General features: G+C 42.0%; 1 protein-coding gene across 1 annotated transcript in view; it reads left to right on the top strand.

Annotated features, from left to right (window-relative positions):
- The window catches only part of asphd1 (aspartate beta-hydroxylase domain containing 1), an 85,419-nt gene that overhangs the window by 60,434 nt on the left and 3,771 nt on the right, over positions 1–21,214 (top strand). The window contains exons 4-5 of the mRNA XM_020486056.2: positions 1,021–1,228; positions 1,566–1,679. Of these exons, the coding sequence (XP_020341645.2) occupies positions 1,021–1,228; positions 1,566–1,679 (322 nt within the window). The remainder of the gene's footprint in view (positions 1–1,020; positions 1,229–1,565; positions 1,680–21,214) is intronic.

The following is a 21,214-nucleotide window of genomic DNA, read 5'->3' as shown; positions in this document are numbered from 1 at the left end:
CTTGAAATGGTATAAGATACAAGAATGAATGAGGGTTAGCTGTTGAGGGCCAGGACTGAAATCCTATCCCTTGTTTAGTATATTTGCAATATTAGAACTCAGCATTCTAGCTCCTCTTCTATTCAGGCCTTCCGTTTTTGACAACTGAGGTTGCTCACAAAATAAATGAAAGTTGTCGATAAAATCCAACACTTTTTCAGGTCAGATTTGGATTTCATCCATGAGTCTAGTGCAAATAGCCGGAAGAAGCGATCAACTCCACGATCGTATGTTGTGATAGGGCCGGAAAGGACAATCTGCTTGCCAGTAGCCATTAGCCTGTCCCTCTGGTATTCGAAGTCCCATCTCAACTCCTCCGATTGCCACAACTTGCCCGAAGACAAACATTTTGACTATATTAACCCACTGAGCTAGAATGATGCACTTTCATGCTAGGTTTAGGACATCAAATTGAAACTTATAGAGACCCCAACTGATGTATAGAACATTCTTAAAATTAACTACTCTTAAAGACAAGTATCATGAAACCTCTAACACCTTTAATTTGACTTAATGAAAATATGTTTTTTGGACCTAACTGTTTTTTCTTCTTCCTTCATAGTATCTATGAAATGATGACCTCTTCTTAAATATTTGGTCAAATCTTTCAGAAACATACCCCTTTGGCTCAACTTAGCCCACTCTCCCCTAGGCTCTATCGATGATACGAATAATGACACAAAAATTATTAAACTAAATACCAGCCTACAAAAGCCACATGGCTACTTTCTCCTTATTTGTATAGTGGAAAAGCATTGAGGCAACATTGTCAGAACTATAAAATTGTCATACATAAAAAAACAAGTGCTAACGTGCTTGCAGTGCAGCAGTTTGAAACACATACAATACAAAAACGTGTGGGTACATGAGTTTGAAATAGCTGTGTTTGTATGGTGCAGTGATGTGTGTAACATTTATTTAACACAGTAGTTTGTGTGACAAGGCAGGTCTATGTGTAACAGGTCTATGTGTCTCTCTCAGGGCCAAGCCGTGTTCCCCTTGTACAGCGCAGGCGTGTGTGTAGCAGGGAACTGCCGCTCCTGTCCCTGCACCTACCGCACTCTTCTCTCCTTGCGCACCTTCATAAGTAGCAACTCCCTGGGGGCCGCCGGGTTCTGGCTGCTAGGGCCTGGGGCCACACTAGGGGGAGTGTATGGCCCCACCAATACTCGCCTACGCTGCCACCTCGGTGAGTGAGACAGACATGTTCCAGCCCACATATCATTGGGTCTCAGTATGGTTCTTGACAAAGTTTTGCTTACATGCTCTTGGTGCATGATTTTGTCCATTAAATGTGCAGTCTAATATTAACGATCATTGAAATTAATTATATATCGTTTGATAAATGCCTCATGAGCTTTGTACAACTATCTAACTCCATCATAACCCCCCAAACATGTTTTTTTTTTACTTCACTGTTTGTTAACAAAGTGTTAGTATGTAAGTCAGGTCTGATGTATACAATGCAAATCAGTGTAATTATATAATTGCCATGAATCTATCCTTTTGACACCACCACTTTTTAGGAGTGCAGACCCCACCTCAGTGTGAGCTGGTAGTGGGAGGAGAGCCTCAGTGTTGGTCAGAGGGACACTGCCTCCTGGTGGATGACTCCTTCCTGCACACTGTCTCCCATAAGGGTCAGTCAACTCCACCTCCCACAACATGGCAGTCACTCTCAAAACAAACTCAAGCTGTGCTCAGATTCCAGTTCCCTTTCAGTCAGTCAACTTAGGTACAACATACTATGGGGAGTCGCATTCTCGCGACTTGGGTCGGAGGATCTAAAATCACGCCTGGCAAAGCCAATGAAATCCGAGCCTCGCTGGAAACCCCGCCTTCCACAGGTGATAAGCTTGAGGATTGGATTCATTCCTTCAATTATTCCGCTCTTAACCTCAGTGTGAACAGGAAGGATTCATGCTACTTAAACAAACAATTTGCAACAATTTGTCTTACATTGCGCCAACTGAACTGTCCCTTAGTGGTTGAGCGTGCTCACCCTATCGTACGAAAGATTGTATGGTTCTCATAAGTTTCCTAATGATGAACAATGAATTATTCGTCAGATAGCTTTACCTGGCTATAGCAATAAGTCTAAGAAGCAAGGTTTGCAACCAAGCCCCAATGAGTTAAAAGATACTCAGAGGTTTGTCGTTTTGTATATTTCGGGCTCGGTGCATGCTCACGCTGCCCTCACTTGAATCAGTTTGTGTGCGGACGGCGGGCACTGTTCCCCTTACTAGTCCGCGGCGCAGGTTCTCTTGACAATTGTGTAGCATTCTTTAGAGGACTTGGTGTGTCTGATGGTGACTCCTCTCCTCGGTGCCCGTACCTCAGCTGAGTTTGAGCTGGAGATGTGGAGATGGATTGTGCTCTGTTGCCGGTTACAGTCCAAAGTAAACTTTTGAAGGCTAGATTAGGGCTAGATTAGGGCTAGCTATTCAGGCTTCATAACGGTGGAATTGCTTGGGGATAGTAATCTCTTGTTTAGTATACATAGCTAGCGTTAAGTCACTCGGTTATTCGAAATATCAACGGACCGTGCTGCAGTCAAAGAGGCTAGCTAGCCTAGTTTAGACTAGAATCCTCAAATTCTAATATTGACTATAATGCATAACTTCCGGCAAATTGGTGGAGGGTGGCAGAGCTACAGCGGTGTTTCTCAGACCGTGAGACAATCCAAAACTCAGTTCTCACAAAAACATCTGTAGCGTCCAAACTAATATGTGACTCGTTTCAGAAACTAGGCGTATGTTGCCCTTCTCTACTTCACAGAAGCGCCATTTAAACATTAACTTTATTTTTTAAATCAAAATGCATTTCTAGAACATGTGAACTTTCATGTGCCTTAATAACAAACCTGTATGCCATCTGTAAATACGAATAGAATTGTTATATTACGAGCCTTGGTTCAGCAACGGAAAAAGATGGCAACCTTACCGCTAGCCATGATTGGCTGAGATAATGAGTGAGCTGGACATGCCGAGAGATGAGTTGGGATTGGTCTGCCATGTAGCATGTTTCTGTCTATAACATGAGCTGTGTAGGTAATCCTTTCTAAAGACGCTTTTTTGAAAGATATCACGTAGTAGCTCTCCACTTACTGGAGGACCGAGTTTTGAAAATCAGTGGTATGATAGCTAAAGAGAAATCTGCCTAAGGGCAACCATTGCATCTGTGACAGAGAGGGAGAAGCGTTGATCCATGTATACAGGTAAGATAGTCTAGCAAGCTACATTTTCAGATATTACACGATACTAAATTGTCAGAAAGTAGTTTTCTTTTCAAGTTAAAGTGTACTGTTAGCTAGCTAGCTAACATTAAGCGTATGATCTGTGTAGTAATATTATTATTTGCATTGCTAGTTATAGGCTAATGTTAGCTGGCTAACATTGAACCTGGTTGATTAGCTACCTGCAGTTTCATGCAGGGTAGTAATATTATGAGTTGCGATTATGGTTTATTGTTTAGCTAGCTAGCTACATGTCTGAACAACTATGCAAGTAACCACTTTAATAGAATGTTCATGATGTCACTACGACAACTGTCGATAGACGTACAGTTGAAGTCGGAAGATTATATACACATAGGTTGGAGTCAATACATTTCAACAACTCCACAAATTTATTTACAGACAGATTATTTCGCTTATAATCCACTGTATCACAATTACAGTGGGCCAGAAGTTTATATACACTATGTTGACTGTGCCTTTAAACAGCTTGGAACATTCCAGAAAATTATGTCATGGCTTTAGAAGCTAGGCTAATAGGCTAGTTAGGCTAATTGACATCATTTGAGTCAATTGGAGGTGTACCTGTGGATGTATTCCAAGGCACACCTTCAAACTCAATGCCTCTTTGCTTGACATCATGGGAAAATCTAAGGAAATCAGCCAAGACCTCAGAAAAAAAAATTGTAGGCCTCCACAAGTCTGGTTCATTCTCGGGAGAAATTTCCAAACGCCTGAAGGTAGCACGTTCATCTGTACAAACAATAGTACGCAAGTTTAAACACCATGGGACCATGCAGCCATCATACCGCTCAGGAAGGAGACGCGTTCCGTCTCCTACAGATTAACGTAATTATGTTCGAAAAGTGCAAATCAATCCCAGAACAACAGCAAAGGACCTTGTGAAGATGCTGGAGGAAACAGGTGCAAAAGTACTCTAACCCTATATCCACAGTAAAACGTGTCCTAAATCGACATAACCTGAAAGGCCGCTCAGCAAGGAAGAAGCCACTGCTCCAAAATCGCCATAAAAAGACAGACTACGGTTTGCAACTGCACATGTGGACAAAGATCATACTTTTTGGAGAAATGTCATCTGGTCTGATGAAACAAAAATATAACTGTTTGGCCATAATGACCATCATTATGTTTGGAGGAATAAGGGGGAGGCTTGCAAGCTGAAGAACATCATCCCAACCTTGAAGCACGGGGGTGACAGCATCATTTTGTGGGTGTGCTTTGCTGCAGGAGGGACTGGTGCACTTCACAAAATAGATGGCATCATGAGGGAGGAAAATTCTGTGGATATATTGAAGCAACATCTCAAGGACATTAAAGCTTGGTCGCAAATGGGTCTTCCATATGGACAATGACCGCAAGCATACTTCCAAAGTTGACCTACTGGGAATGTGATGAAAGAAATAAAAGCTGAAATAAATCATTCTCTCTACTATTATTCTGACATCTCACATTCTTAAAATAAAGTGGTGACCCTAACTGACCTAAAACAGGGAATTGTTACTAGGATTAAATGTCAGGAATTGTGAAAAACTGAGTTTAAATGTATTTGGCTTAGGTGTATGTAAACTTCCGACTTCAACTGTATCTACAGTACTAAATCCATGTGTATGTATATTGCGTGTCACATTCTGACCTTAGTTCCTTTATTTTGTCTTTGTGTTAGTTTGGTTAGGGCGTGAGTTGGGGTGGGTAGTCTATGTTCTTTTTTCTTTGTTGTATTTCTGTGTTCGGCCTGGTATGGTTCTCAATCAGAGGCAGCTGTCGATCGTTGTCTCTGATTGAGAATCATACTTAGGTAGCCTGTTTTCCCCATTTTGGTTGTGGGTGATTATTTTCTGTTTAGTGTTTCTTCATCACCTTACAGGACTGTTACGGTTTTTCGTTTATTCACGTTGTTGTTTTGTTCGGTGTTCAGTTGTTTCATTAAAATAATGGACACCTACCACGCTGCGCATTGGTCCTCTTCTTCCACCAATGACAGCCGTTACATTGCGTATGTTATTGTGTGTGTGTGTGTGTGTGTGGCAATGTTTGTGTTGCTTCACTGTCCCCCTTGTTCCATAAATTGCTTTTTTATCTGTTTTTTAATCTAATTTTACTGCTTGCTTCAGGTACTTGATGTGGAATAGAGTTCCATGTAGTCATGGCTTTATGTAGTACTGTGTGCCTCCCATAGTCTGTACTAGACTTGGGGACTGTGAAGAGACCTCTTGTGGCATGTCTTGTGGGGTATGCATGGGTGTCCGAGCTGTGTGCCAGTAGTTTAGACAGACAGCTCGGTGCATTCAACATGTCAATACTGCTCGTAAATAAAAGTGGGGATGAAGTCAATTTCTCCTCCACTTTCAGCCAGGAGATATTGACATGCATATTATTAATATTAGCTCTCTGTGTACATCCAAGGGCCAGCCGTGCTGCCCTGTTCTGAGCCAATTGCAATTTTCCTAAGTCCTTTTTCGTGGCACCTGACCACAAGACTGAACAGTAGTCAAAGAGCGACAAAACTAGGACCTGTAGGACCTGCCTTGTTGATAGTGTTGTTAAGAAAGATGAGTGTCTCTTTATTATAGACAGACTTCTCCCCTTCTTATCTACTGCTCTATCAATATGATTTGGCCATGACAGTTTACAATCTAGGTTTACTCCAAGCAGTTTAGTCATCTCAACTTGCTCAATTTCCACAATATTTATTGCAATATTTAGATGAGGTTTAGGGTTTAGTCAGTGTTTTTTTCCAAATTCAATGCTTTAAGTTTTATAAATATTTAGGGCTAACTTATTCCTTGCCACCCACTCTGAAACTAACTGCAGCTCTTTGTTGAGTGTTGCAGTCATTTCAGTCACTGTAGTAGTTGACGTGTTTAGTGTTGAGTCATCTGCATACATAGACACTCAGGCTTTACTCAAAGTCAGTGGTAAGTCGTTAGTAAAATTTGAAAAAAGCAATGGGCCTCAATAGCTACCCTGGGGACTTCCTGATTCTAACTGGATTATATTTGAGAGGCTTCCATTTTAAAGAACACCCTCTGTGTTCTGTTAGACAAGTAACTCTTTATCCATAGCAGGGGGTGTAAAGCCATAACACATACATTTTTCCAGCAGCAGACTATGATCGATAATGTCAAGAGCTGCACTGAATTCTAACAAGATAGCCCCCACAATCACTTTATCATCAATTTCTCGCAGCCAATCATCAGTCGTTTGTGGTATGCTTGTTGAGTGTCCTTCCCTACATAAGCATGCTGAAATTCTGTTTACTGTGAAATAACATTGTATCTGGTCAAACACCATTTTTTCCAGAAGTTTACTAAGGGTTGGTAACAGGCTGATTGGTCAGCTATTTGAGCCAGTAAAGGGGGCTTTACTATTCTTGGGTAGCGGAATGACTTTAGCTTCCCTCCAGGCCTGAGGGCACACGCTCTCTAGTAAGCTTAAATTGAAGATGTGGCAAATAGGAGTTGCAAAATCTGCTATTATCCTCAGTAATTTTCCATCGAGATTGTCAGACCCTGGTGGCTTGTCATTGTTGATAGACAACAATAGTTTTTTCACCTCTTCCACACTGACTTTACGGAATTCAAAAGTACAATTCTTGTCTTTCATAATTTGGTCACATATGCTTGGATGTGTAGTGTTAGCATTTGTTGCTGTCATGTCATCCCTAAGTTTGCTTATCTTGCCATTGAAAAAGTAATTAATGTAGTTTGCAATATCAGTGGGCTTTGTGATGAATGAGCCACCTGATTCAATGAATGAAGGAGCCGAGTTGGCTTTTTTTCCCCCAAAATGTCATTTCAGGTGCCCCAAAGCTTTGTTTGTAGGTTATTTTAATTTTTATTGTTTAGTCACAGGATTTCTTAATTTGCAGTATGTTTCCCAAATCAGTTGGGCTGCCATACTTAATTGCCAAACATTTTGCCTCATCCCTCTCAACCATAAAATGTTTCAATTCCTCATCAATCCAAGGGGATTTAACAGTTTTACAGTCATTTTCTTAATGGGTGCGTGCTTATTAGTAACTGGAATAAGTAGTTTCATAAATGCGTCAAGTGCAGCGTCTGATTGCTCCTCATTACACACCACTGACCAGCAAATATTTTTACATCATCAACATATGAATCACTATTAGAAATGCAAGATATATTTACGCGTAGCTGTCCCTGATCGTTGTCAAGCTGTTGAGACCATTCGATCTGTCTGTGAGTAGTGGCTCGATGTAAGACTCAACCAGAGTCCACCAAAGGTCACTATGTCCTTCTTCTTTTTAGAGCTTCTATGGTGGTGGTGTGTTTGTTCGACAGATACTTCAGATGATTTTCTGTGGGGATTCTCCTTCAGCTCGCGCTGTATGTCGGCTGGTCAGTAGTTAAAACCATTTTGTAACGTTCAGCTCACGATGTCTGTCAGGCTGGCCTGTAGAGTTTAATCCATTTCATAACCCTCAGCTCACGCTGTCCGTCATGCTGGTCTGATATATTAATTCTTAGTGAGTCCTTTTAAGCACTTGTTGTGGAAAATATTGAATCAAATATTTCACCAATGCCAGAACTTGTGAATTCAATTGGACTTTATTACAAACAGTAACAAAGCTGAGCAATTCCATGGAAGAACTGACTCTTCATTCTTAGTACTTGGCTTTTATACAGACTTACCCTTACATAACATCGTCACTCCACTTTACGAATCTTGTTTTCTTGCTTTTTTTCCATTCTCTTATTCACTCAGACATTGGTGCATAGATTCTATTGGTGGCGTGACATGCACACTCCTGCTGGTGCTTATAATTGATTATCTAATGTTCCTGTCCAAAGGTCTTCACAATTTCAGGCCGATGTTGTCTGTATATGATTAACCCATGTGCATGTCCAGTAGCCTTCACAAGATCAGATATGGCCCAGACCAGTCAAGTCTTGTTGGTCTACCTTGCCTCATCCACACAGATTCTGCTTACGTTCTGTTTTTTTACATGTCTAATAGTTGACTCGATCTTGATCCAGCTTTGTACACTCACAGGGGCTCAGCCTTCATTCTGCTTACACGTCTAATATTTAAACTGATATCGATTCTTCTTCTACTTCAAAGAGAATAGTATAGTTTACTGAAAATCACCAAATGACTAGAAACTCTCCTACACACTCTGGCCAAAGTGGGCGTTCCGTCATGCTGACACAAACTCTGAGCTCACTTGGGCGTGGCTACTGACTGTGCAAAGCTCATATGAAAAACAATTATCTCATTAGAAAATCTTTAAAAAAATACTCTCATACTAAATCATTTATTTTATACAACATTTAGATGTTGTATAAAACAGATGTTTCCTTCCTAACTTGTTTCCTTCCTAACTTAGTTACTTTGTTATACCATCCTTAATCAGATCACAAAATAATAAACAATGTCACAGGATTATTCTTTAGATCCCCCGGACCATTCGTAACATTCCTATTTTATGAATACTGATCCAAAGTTAATTATCTTAGAGAAAAAAGGTTTTGGCGGGAAAAGTCTCTCTGTAACAAATAGATTTCAGTCTTCCCACTCTAGGGAGCCAGAGGGAGAGTCTCAGCAAACTATTTATGACCGGCTGTTAAGTCATAAAACCGTCCCAACTCCCTCCTACTCTGTGCTTACTTCGAGGCAAGCAACACTGAAGCATGCATGAGAGCATCAGTCCCTCAGGGGTAAGTGCTCAGTCCCTTCCTGTACTCCCTGTTCACTCATGACTGCATGGCCAGGCACAACTCCAACACCATCATTAAGTTTGCTGATGACACAACAGCCTGATCACCGACACTGATGAGACCGCCTATAGGGAGGAGGTCAGAGACCTGGCTGTGTCATGCCAGGATAACTTCCTCTCCCTCAATGTGATCAAGACAAATGAGATGATTGTGAACTACAGTAAAAGGAGGCCTGAGCACGCCCCCATTCTCATCGACGGGGCTGTACTGGAGCAGTTTGAGAACTTTAAGTTCCTTGGTGTCCACATCACCAGCAAACTATCCCGGTCCAAACACACCAAGACATTTGTTAAGAGGACATGACAAAGCCTATTTGCCTCAGGAGACTGAAAAGATTTGGCATGGGTCCTTAGATCCTCAGCTGCACCATCGAGAGCATCCTAACTGGTTGCATCACTGCCTGGTATGGCAACTGCTCGGCCTCCGACCGCAAGGCACTACAGAGGGTAGTGTGTACGGCCAAGTTTCCTTCCATTCAGGACCTCTATACAAGGCAGTGTCAAAGGAAGGCCCTAAAAATTGTCAGAGTCCAGCCACCCTAGTCATAGACTGTTCTCTCTGCTACCGCACGGCAAGCGGTACTGGAGCGCCAAGTCTAGGTCAATAAGGCTTCTTAAGAGCTTCTATTCCCAAGCCATAAGACTATTGAACAGCTAACCAAACGGCTACCCAGATTATTTGCATTGCCCCCCCCCCTCTTTTACGCTGCTGCTACTTTTTGTTTATTATCTATGCATAGTCACTTTAACTCTACCTACATGTGTGGCAGGTAGCCTGGCGGGTAGGAGTGTTGGGCCAGTAACCGGAAGGTTGCTGGACCGAATCCCTGAGCTGACAAGGCAAAAATCTGTCGTTCTGCCCCCGAGCAACCCACTGTTCCCTGGGCGCTGTGGATGTCGATTAAGGCAGCCCCCCGCACCTCTCTTATTCAGAGGGGTTGGGTTAAATGCAGACGACACATTTCAGTTGAATGCATTCAGTTGTACAACTGACTAGGTATCCCCTTTGTGGTGCCAGGATAACTACCTCTCCCTCAATGTGACCAAGACAAAGGAGATGATTGTGGACAAGGCAAAAATCTGTCGTTCTGCCCCTGAGCAAGGCAGTTAACCCACTGTTCTTCGGGCGCCGTGGATGTCGATTAAGGCAATGTGACAAATAACATTTGATTGGATTCATACATGGCAAAAAAGACCAGTAAAAAAAATCATTTATAAGGAATAAAGTTTTGAAGTGTCTGTCCTATACAGTGCCTTGCGAAAGTATTCGGCCCCCTTGAACTTTGTGACCTTTTGCCACATTTCAGGCTTCAAACATAAAAATATAAAACTGTATTTTTTTGTGAAGAATCAACAACAAGTGGGACACAATCATGAAGTGCAACGACATTTATTGGATATTTCAAACTTTTTTAACAAATCAAAAACTGAAAAATTGGGCGTGCAAAATTATTCAGCCCCCTTAAGTTAATACTTTGTAGCGCCACCTTTTGCTGCGATTACAGCTGTAAGTCACTTGGGGTATGTCTCTATCAGTTTTGCACATCGAGAGACTGACATTTTTTCCCATTCCTCCTTGCAAAACAGCTCGAGCTCAGTGAGGTTGGATGGAGAGCATTTGTGAACAGCAGTTTTCAGTTCTTTCCACAGATTCTCGATTGGATTCAGGTCTGGACTTTGACTTGGCCATTCTAACACCTGGACATGTTTATTTTTGAACCATTCCATTGTAGATTTTGCTTTATGTTTTGGATCATTGTCTTGTTGGAAGACAAATCTCCGTCCCAGTCTCAGGTCTTTTGCAGACTCCATCAGGTTTTCTTCCAGAATGGTCCTGTATTTGGCTCCATCCATCTTCCCATCAATTTTAACCATCTTCCCTGTCCCTGCTGAAGAAAAGAAGGCCCAAACCATGATGCTGCCACCACCATGTTTGACAGTGGGGATGGTGTGGTCAGGGTGATGAGCTGTGTTGCTTTTACGCCAAACATAACGTTTTGCATTGTTGCCAAAAAGTTCAATTTTGGTTTCATCTGACCAGAGCACCTTCTTCCACATGTTTGGTGTGTCTCCCAGGTGGCTTGTGGCAAACTTTAAGCAACACTTTTTATGGATATCTTTAAGAAATGGCTTTCTTCTTGCCACTCTTACATAAAGGCCAGATTTGTGCAATATACGACTGATTGTTGTCCTATGGACAGAGTCTCCCACCTCAGCTGTAGATCTCTGCAGTTCATCCAGATTGATCATGGGCCTCTTGGCTGCATCTCTGATCAGTCTTCTCCTTGTATGAGCTGAAAGTTTAGAGGGACGGCCAGGTCTTGGTAGATTTGCAGTGGTCTGATACTCCTTCCATTTCAATATTATCGCTTGCACAGTGCTCCTTGGGATGTTTAAAGCTTGGGAAATCTTTTTGTATCCAAATCCGGCTTTAAACTTCTTCACAACAGTATCTCGGAACTGCCTGGTGTGTTCCTTGTTCTTCATGATGCTCTCTGCGCTTTTAACGGACCTCTGAGACTATCACAGTGCAGGTGCATTTATACGGAGACTTGATTACACACAGGTGGATTGTATTTATCATCATTAATCATTTAGGTCAACATTGGATCATTCAGAGATCCTCACTGAACTTCTGGAGAGAGTTTGCTGCACTGAAAGTAAAGGGGCTGAATAATTTTGCACGCCCAATTTTTCCGTTTTTGATTTGTTAAAGAAGTTTGAAATATCCAATAAATGTCGTTCCACTTCATGCTTGTGTCCCACTTGTTGTTGATTCTTCACAAAAAAATACAGTTTTATATCTTTATGTTTGAAGCCTGAAATGTGGCAAAAGGTCGCAAAGTTCAAGGGGGCCGAATACTTTCGCAAGGCACTGTATCTAGGAAATATAAGAAAACTCAGGAAATGTTTTAGATTTTTGGACATATATTTGAACCCCTTTATTTTTGTTGGCACAAAACTACCTCCATACTGGGTTACCTTCAGACGAGTCAGACAACGGAGAACACCATCGTGTTTGTGAGAGTTTCCCCTTTCCACAGTAGGGTCATATTAGTTCGTATCCAAAACAGTTTGTGCTCTACATACAGAAGTTGGCACGTCGGTGTTATCGACTTCAGAAGAGTCCCCTGGTCTTATGAGGGTAGTAGAGCAAAACGGAGAACACCACCGTGTTCGTGAGCGTCTCATCTTTCCACAGAGTGGTCATATGTGAACGACCGACTCCACTCGGTCTTATGTAGCAATATTTTTTTTTTTTTTTTTTTACATTGGATAAAAGTAGAGACAGAGCTAGAAAAGTATAAATCATACTCTACAGTTGAGGAACAATGGGAAACTAATTCTGCTTTGAAAGTTAATAATCTTGTAACTTTTGAGAAAATGACCCTTGAATGTTTGGTACCTACTGGAGAGCTCTTCTTTGTCTACACTCATTCAGCATCTTTCACACCCTCTTAAGCTTTAGCTCCACCCATCTCTTTAAGGATTCACATGTGAGGCTATGTACTAAACAACCGAAGATTTCAAGACGAAAGACTGGATGATACTACGGGTCTGTTTGTAAATTTAATGGGGAGTGTCAGAGTGAGCGCTGGGCTTTCGTTAAGTCCTTGTCAGATTGTCAGTTTGTAAATTCAGAGCGTATTGCTCTCTGAACGTTCCGAGCGCACACTGGATGCTCTGGCCGAAGAGTACAGTCATGGTCAAAAGTTTTGAGAATGACACAAATATTAATTTTCACAAAGTCTGCTGCCTCAGTTTGTATGATGGCAATTTGCATATACTCCAGAATGTTATGAAGAGTGATCAGATGAATTGTAATTAATTGCAAAGTCCCTCTTTGCCATGCAAATGAACTGAATCCCCCAAAAATATTTCCACTGCATTTCAGCCCTGCCACAAAAGGACCAGCTGACATCATGTCAGTGATTCTCTCGTTAACACAGGTGCGAGTGTTGATGAGGACAAGAATGGAGATCACTCTGTCATGCTGACTGAGTTTGAATAACAGACTGGAAGCTTCATAAGGAGGGAGGTGCTTGGAATCATTGTTCCTCCTCTGTCAATCATGGTTATCTGCAAGGAAACACGTGCCGTCATCATTGCTTTGCACAAAAAGGGCTTCACAGGATATTGCTGCCAGTAAGATTGCACCTAAATCAATCATTTATTGTTTCATCAAGAACTTCAAAGAGAGTGGTTCAATTGTTGTGAAGAAGGTTTCAGGGTGCCCAAGAAAGTCCAGCAAGCGCCAGGACCTTCTCCTAAAGTTGATTCAGCTGCGGGATCGGGGCACCACCAGTACAGAGCTTGCTCAGGAATGGCAGCAGGCAGGTGTGAATGCATCTGTACGCACAGTGAGGCGAAGACTTTTGAAGGATGGCCTGGTGTCAAGAAGGGCAGCAAATGAAGCCACTTCTCTCCAGGAAAAATATCAGGGAAAGACTGATATTCTGCAAAAGGTACAGGGATTGGACTGCTGACGACTGGGGTAATTTTCTCTGATGAATCCCCTTTCCGATTGTTTGGGGCATCCGGAAAAAGCTTGTCCGGAGAAGACAAGGTGAGCACTACCATCAGTCCTGTGTCATGCCAACAGTAAAGCATCCTGAGGCCATTCATGTGTGAGGTTGCTTCTCAGCCAAGGGAGTGGGCTCACTCACAATTTTGCCTAATAACATGAATAAAGAATGGTACCAACACATCCTCCGAGAGCAACTTCTCCCAACCATCCAGGAACAGTTTGGTGATGAAAAATACATTTTCCAGCATGATGGAGCACCTTGCCATAAGACAAAAGTGATAACTAAGTGGCTCAGGGAACAAAGCATTGATATTTTGGGTCCATGGCCAGGAAACTCCCCAGACCTTAATCCCATTGGGAACTTGTGGTCAATCCTCAAGAGGCGGGTGGACAAACAAAAACCCACAAATTCTGTCAAACTCCAAGCATTGATTATGCAAAATTGGGCTGCCATCAGTCAGTATGTGTCCCAGAAGTTAATTGACAGCATGCCAGGGTAGATTGCAGAGGTCTTGATAAAGAAGGGTCAACACTGCCAATATTGACTTTTTGCATCAACATCATGTAATTGTCAATAAAAGCCTTTGACACTTATGAAATGCTTGTAATTATACTTCAGTAATCCATAGCAACATCTGACAAAAATATCTAAAGACACTGAAGCAGCAAACTTTGTGGAAATTAATATTTGTGTCATTCTCAAAACTTTTGGCCACGACTGTAGGGTATATCCGAGCATTCTGACATAACAACAATAGTCAAGCACCCAAGCTAACGTTGGCTAGCTACTTCCAGACAGAAATGAGAGAACAGCTCACTGACCATTTTACTCACCCTAGCAGAGCCTCTTAGACTGTTTGTATGTTATCCAGAGCGTTGGTGATTGCAACCATGTGCTGGCAACAATTTAATTACTTTAATTAATTATGATTTAATTAATTCAATATTTAGTGTTTACTGACACCAGCCATATTCAACGGGTGCTGAGCATTTTTTAATTTGTCAGTTATTCCGCGCTCTGGCACACCTGAAGAGAGTACTCTGAAATTGGAGTAGATAGCCAGATCGACTTTACCAGCTACAGTACGTCTATCGACAGTTGTGGTAGTAACATCATGCACATTCTATTGAAGTGGTTACTTGCATAGGTGTTCAGACATGTAGCTAGCTAGCTAAGCAATAAACCATTATCCCAACTCATAATAGTACTACCCTGTATGAATCTGCAGGTAGCTAACCAACCAGGTTCAATGTTAGCTAGCTAACATTAGGCTATAACTAGCAATGCAAATGGCTCTGAGATACAAATAATATTACTACACAGATAATAGGCATAACGTTAGCTAGCTAGCTAGCCAGCCAGCTAACGTTACATGTGACAAAGCAATTAACTCTTTGTCCTACAAAGTGTTATGTTTGGGGCATATCCAATGCAACACATTACTGAGTACCACTCCCCAAATGTTCAATTATAGTGGTGACTGTATCATGATATGGGTGTGATTGTAATCATAATGGACAGGGAAGTTTTTAAAGATAAAAAAAAATAAAAAGAATGGAGCTAAGCACAGGCAAAATCCTAAAGTAAAACTTGGTTCAGTCTGCTTTCGAACAGACACTGGGAGATGAATTCACCTTTCAGCAGGACAATAACCTAAAACACAAGGCCAAATCTACACTGGATTTGCTTACCAAGAAGACAGTGAATGCCGAGTTAGTTTTGACTTACATTTGCTTGAAAATCTATGGCAAGGTGATTCTAACATGTATTAACTCAGGGGGTTGAATAATTAAATTATATGATTATATTATAAATGTAAATTCTTCCACTTTGACAGAATATTTTGCCAGCTGGAAAATGGACAGACAGCACCTTGTAAGGTTCTGTGGCACCGGCACACATGACTTGTGGGTATAATAACAGCTTTTCGCTGGGTCTACTGGGTGCCAGCCTATTACCGTGACACATCTTACCACCTTAACTGATTAAGGCTCGTTGTCACAGAAGGGTTGACTGTAGGAGACATTTGTGCTGAGGTGAATTGGGCATCACCACAGACTTTTGTGAGATTTTATCACTTTGATGTCACTGCTCCCAGTGTGCTTACAGCTGGGACAGGGGAAAGTCACTAGGCAGAGCACCATGTGCGCAATACCCAAACTGCCGTATCTTGCAGGACTTAGTATCCTTTTGGGTTGGCATGGGGCCAGATTCTATTTCCCCATAATATGTTGTACTGGAGTAGACTGACTGAAAGGGAATGTCACGTTATGACTAGGGCTGTGGCAGTCATGCCATTTTGTCAGCTGGTTATTGCCATGCAAAAGACTGTTGGTCTCATAATTGACCATTAATGAACAATCATGTTTAGCGCCTCCAGGCCTCCACACGGCTGATGGGCGCCTTTGGAACATCCTACGTTGACAAAAATAATAATACATCTATTTAATATACACCATCACAATAGAGCCATTATTATTTTAGTCAGGGCTATGGAAACATGATATGAAGAAAATGTATTTCAGAATATGAGTTTGTCTACTGTCGGCCGACAGTATGTTATATTACTATGCCCCATGCCACAGGCTGTAGATTTTATAAACTCAGCAACAACAAAAAATGTCCTCTCACTGTCAACTGCATTTATTTCCAGCAAACTTAACATGTGTTAATATTTGTATGAACATAACAAGATTCAACATGTAACGGCTGTTGTTGGTGGAAGAAGGTGAGGACCAAGGTGCAGCGTGGTATGTGTCCATATTTATTAAAATGAACACGGAAATAACAAAAATACCAAAGAGAAACGACATGAAAACAGTTCTGGCTGGTGCAGACACGCAACAGAAAACAATCACCCACGAAACACAATAGAAAACAGGCTCCCTAAATATGGTTCTCAATCAGGGACAACGATTGACAGCTGCCTCTGATTGAGTACCATACCAGGCCAAAAACAGAAATAGCAAATCATAGAAAAACTAACATAGATGGGTGGGTACCCAACTCACGCCATGACCATACTAAAACAAAGACATAACAAAAGAACTAAGGTCAGAACGTGACACAACAACTGAGACATAAACTGAACAAGTTCCACAGACACGTGACTAACATAAATGGAATAATGTGTCCTTGAACAAAGGGAGGGTCAAAATCAAAAGTAACAGTCAGTATCTGGTGTGGACACCAGCTGCATTAAGTACTGCAGTGCATCTCCTCCTCATGGATTGCACCAGATTTGCCAGTTCTTGCTGTGAGATGTTACCTCATTCTTCCACCAAAGCATCTGCAAGTTCCCGTACATTTCTGGGGGGAATAGTCCTAGCCCTCACCCTCCGATCCAACAGATGTGCTCATTGGGATTGAGATCCGGGCTCTTCGCTGGCCATGGCAGAACACTGACATTCCTGCCTTGCAGGAAATCACATACAGAATGAGCAGTATGGCTGGTGGCATTGTCATGCTGCAGGGTCATGTCAGGATGAGCCTGCAGGAAGGGTACCACATGAGTGAGGAGGACGTCTTCCCTGTAATGCACAGCGTTGAGATTGCCTGCAATGACAACAAGCTCAGTCCGATGATGCTGTGACACACCGCCCCAGACCTTGACGGACCCTCCACCTCCAAATCGATTGCGCTCCAGAGTACAGGCCTCAGTGTAACGCTCATTCCTTCGACAATAAATGCGAATTCAACCATCACCCCTGGTGAGACAAAACTGTGACTCATCAGTGAAGAGCACCTTTTGCCAGTCCTGTCTGGTCCAGCGACAGTGGGTTTGTGCCCATAGGCGACGTTGTTGCTGGTGATGACTGGTGAGGACCTGCCATACAACAGGCCCACAAGCCCTCAGTCCAGCCTCTCTCAGCCTATTGCGGACTGTTTGAGCACTGATGGAGGGATTGTGCGATCCTGGTGTAACTCGGGCAGTTGTTGTTGCCATCCTACACCTATCCCACAGGTGAGATGATCGAATGTACCGATCCTGTGCAGGTGTTGTTACACGTGGTCTGCCACTGCGAGGACGATCAGCTGTCCGTCCTGTCTCCCTGTAGCGCTGTCTTATGCGTCTCACAATACGGACATTGCAATTTATTGCCCTGGCCACATCTGCAGCCCTCATGCCTCCTTGCAGCATGCCTAAGGCACGTTCATGCAGATGAGCATTGACCCTGGGCATCTTTTTCTTTTGGTGTTTTTCAGAGTCAGTAGAAAGGCCTCTTTAGTGTCCTAATTGTTCATAGCTGTGACCTTAATTGCCTACCGTCTGTAAGCTGTTAGTGTCTTAACGACCGTTCCACAGGTGCATGTTCATGAATTGTTTATGGTTCATTGAACAAGCATGGGAAACAGTGTTTAAACACTTTACTATGAAGATCTGTGAAGTTATTTGGATATTTACAAATTATCTTTGAAAGACAGGGTCCTGAAAAAGGGATGTTTATTTTTTGGAAGAAGAAGAATATAATTGAACTGAATAAAATAGAAAGGATATTTTCCCATTATGGAGCGAGTAAAGTTGTTGAGCATAAAATCAAATCATTTGAAACAGGTCCTGTATGCTAGATTTAGAGTTATTTGGCAACTTTTGTTGTGAATGATACAAAACATAGAATGTCTTTGAAATCATAACATACAGGGTATGTGGGCTGCATAGTGTGACTATAGGCTATTGATGATTTGAGAAAGTAGCGAAAAAATACCAGTCTCAATTTAATCTTGTCTTTACTAATATGTAAAATTTGTTTCGATTTAGAATGGCCCATGGGCTGGAATAGAGGCAGGGGAAAATAAGTCATCTGTATGCACTAGAGTAGCGAATGGAGGCCACAGGCTTTCCCGCCAATCCGTTTTGTAGGCTACTTCGTTTTATAGCAGAGCATGTGCTTTGAGAAGTAAATAATAAGAACACTTATTTCACTTCATGCATCAACCACTGATTGAGGAGCATGCTCTCGCTGCCTGACAGGTGATATTACGCCCAAACTCTGAATGCCATGGGCTCATCAACCTTGTTTCTGCAGCTACCCAGTGCTTAATTTTGGAAACCAAGTGAAATCTGTTCAGGAATATTATAACATATTTCGGCTTCCCGGGTGGCCCAGTGGTCTAGGGCACTGCATCGCAGCGCTAGCTGTGCCACCAGAGACTCTGGCCCAGGCTCTGTCGCAGCCGCCCGCGACCGCGAGGTCCCTAACCTAGCGTCGTCCGGGTTAGGGAGGTTTTATCCTTGGGATATCCTTGTCTCATCGCGCACTAGCGACTCCTGTGGCGGGCCAGGCGCAGCATGCGCTAACCAGGTTGCCAGGTGCACAGTGTTTCCTCCGACGCATTGGTGCGGCTGGCTTCCGGGTTGGATGCGCGCTGTGTTAAGAAGCAGTGCGGCTTGGTTGGGTTGTGTTTCAGGGGACGCATGGCTTTCGACCTTCGTCTCTCCCGAGCCCGTACGGGAGTTGTAGCGATGAGACAAGATAATAGCTACTAAACAATTGGATAGCACGAAATTGGGGAGAAAAAGATTATAATTTATAAGATAAATTATAAGATTATAAAAATTATAATTTTTAATAAAAAAATATAAAAAAATAAACATATCACTAAACTGTTGACAGCCCATCTGCGGCCCGAGCAAGGAATAATGGACAGAGAGGAAGAGATGTAAATGCATGGTAGTGAGATATTCTGTATTGCTCAAGGTAACGTGTCACCCAATTAATTATGAGAAAAAAAATCCCTATTATTAGGCTATTCAAAATTAAATACAAACTCACTAATTGTAGGCTAACTGTAATTAGCCCTGCATAATCAATGAACCAACAACATTGCCTAGGGGTATACCTTCTCTCCCTAACTCATGGATATACATTTTGGAGCCTAGCATAAGGTATCCAGTCCACCCACTATGCATAATAATACAGTCCTCACTCAAATGCTAGAACAAAGATATTTTAAATCAGTTTTGTTTTATGTTTTTCTGCCATGCTTAATATGCGGTAGACTGTGTATTATATGATGGCACAATTTTAATTCAGGTTTTTCTTTCAGGCTTGGGCTCAATCATATGCATAAGCTCAAATATGGTATGGGTGTTTTGAATTAATCATCACCTTAGAAAGCGCTGTCTGTTTCTTGTGTTAGGCTTTGCTGTTGAAATTCTTTATTCAAATTCATCACAGTGAGGTGAGTTTTTTAAAAAGTACAATAGGCCTACTGTTATGATAAAGTGTTTGATGTGATTTTTGATTGCATCTGTATTGATGTCAGAGTGGTTAAAGGGACAATAGAGCCCTGAGTACCAGGCTAATAAGACCTGATGGTAGTTAGCAAGTTGGATACTACTAAAGCATGTCCAGAGTGCATAAACAAGATGACCGTGGCTCAAAGGTCACATTGAATTTCACGTGGATTTCATTGGCCTTGTCAAGTTTGACTTCAGATCCTTCAACCGAAGTCACGAGAGTGTGACTCCTCATAGTATGTTGTACCTCGTTTTCCTTCCTCCTGGGAACAGAAGTTATAGTACTAACTCTACGTTCTACAGTAGCTCTGTTTGACTTCTCATACTAGATCCTAGTTAATAAGCTTATTAGATATGAAAAAATATAACTTTTTTGCTAGTTCCAATTTATATTACTTGCAATATCAACCTTCATAAATTGGTCAATGGCTTCCGAAGTTATGGTTCTCAGAAATGGCTAGGCATACACTACCGGTCAAAAGTTTTAGAACACCTGCTCATTCAAGGGTTTTAATTTATTTTTATTATTTTCTGACATTGAAGAATAATAGTGAAGACATGAAAACGATGAAATAACATATAATAACATATATAACAATCATGTAGTAACCAAAAAGTGTTCAAATCAAAATATATTTTAGATTTTAGATTCTTCAAAGTAGCCACCCTTGCTGACAGCTTTGCACAATCTTGGCATTATCTCAACCAGCTTCACCTGGAATGCTTTTCCAACAGTCTTGAAGGAGCTCACACATATGCTGAACACTCGTTGGCTGCTTTTCCTTCATGCTGCTGTCCGACCCAAATCATCTCAAATGGGTTGCCGTCGGGGGATTGTGTAGGCCAGGTCATCTTATGCAGCACTCCATCACTCAACTTCTTGGTAAAATAGCCCTTACACAGTCTGGAGGTGTGTTGGGTCATTGTCCTGTTGAAAAACAAATGATAGTCCCACTAAGCACAAACCAGATGGGATGGCGTATCGCTGCAGAATGCTGTGGTAGCCATGCTCGTTAAGTGTGCCTTGAATTCTAAATATATCACAGACTGTCACCAGCAAAGCACCCCCACACCATAACACCTCCTCCATGCTTAACGGAAATACCCATGCAGAAATCATCCGTTCGTCTCACGAAGACATGGCGGTCAGAACCAAAAATCTCAAATTTGGACTCCAGAGCAAGGGACAAATGTCCACCAGTCTAATGTTCATTGCTTCATTGCTTCTTGGCACAATGTTCATTGCTTCATTGTTTCTTGGCACAAGCAAGTCTCTTCTCCTTAATGGTGTCCTTCAGTAGTGGTTCCTTGCAGCAATTTGACCATGAAGGCCTGATTCACACAGTCTCCTCTGAACACAGTCTCCTTGATGTTACTTGAACTCTATGAAGCATTTATTTGGGCTGCAATTT

Source organism: Oncorhynchus kisutch, linkage group LG6 (genome assembly GCF_002021735.2).
Source record: "Oncorhynchus kisutch isolate 150728-3 linkage group LG6, Okis_V2, whole genome shotgun sequence".
In the NCBI taxonomy this organism is placed as follows: domain Eukaryota; kingdom Metazoa; phylum Chordata; class Actinopteri; order Salmoniformes; family Salmonidae; genus Oncorhynchus; species Oncorhynchus kisutch.
The sequence above is the reverse complement of the archived record's forward strand: the minus strand, read 5'-3'. Positions and strand labels throughout refer to the sequence as shown.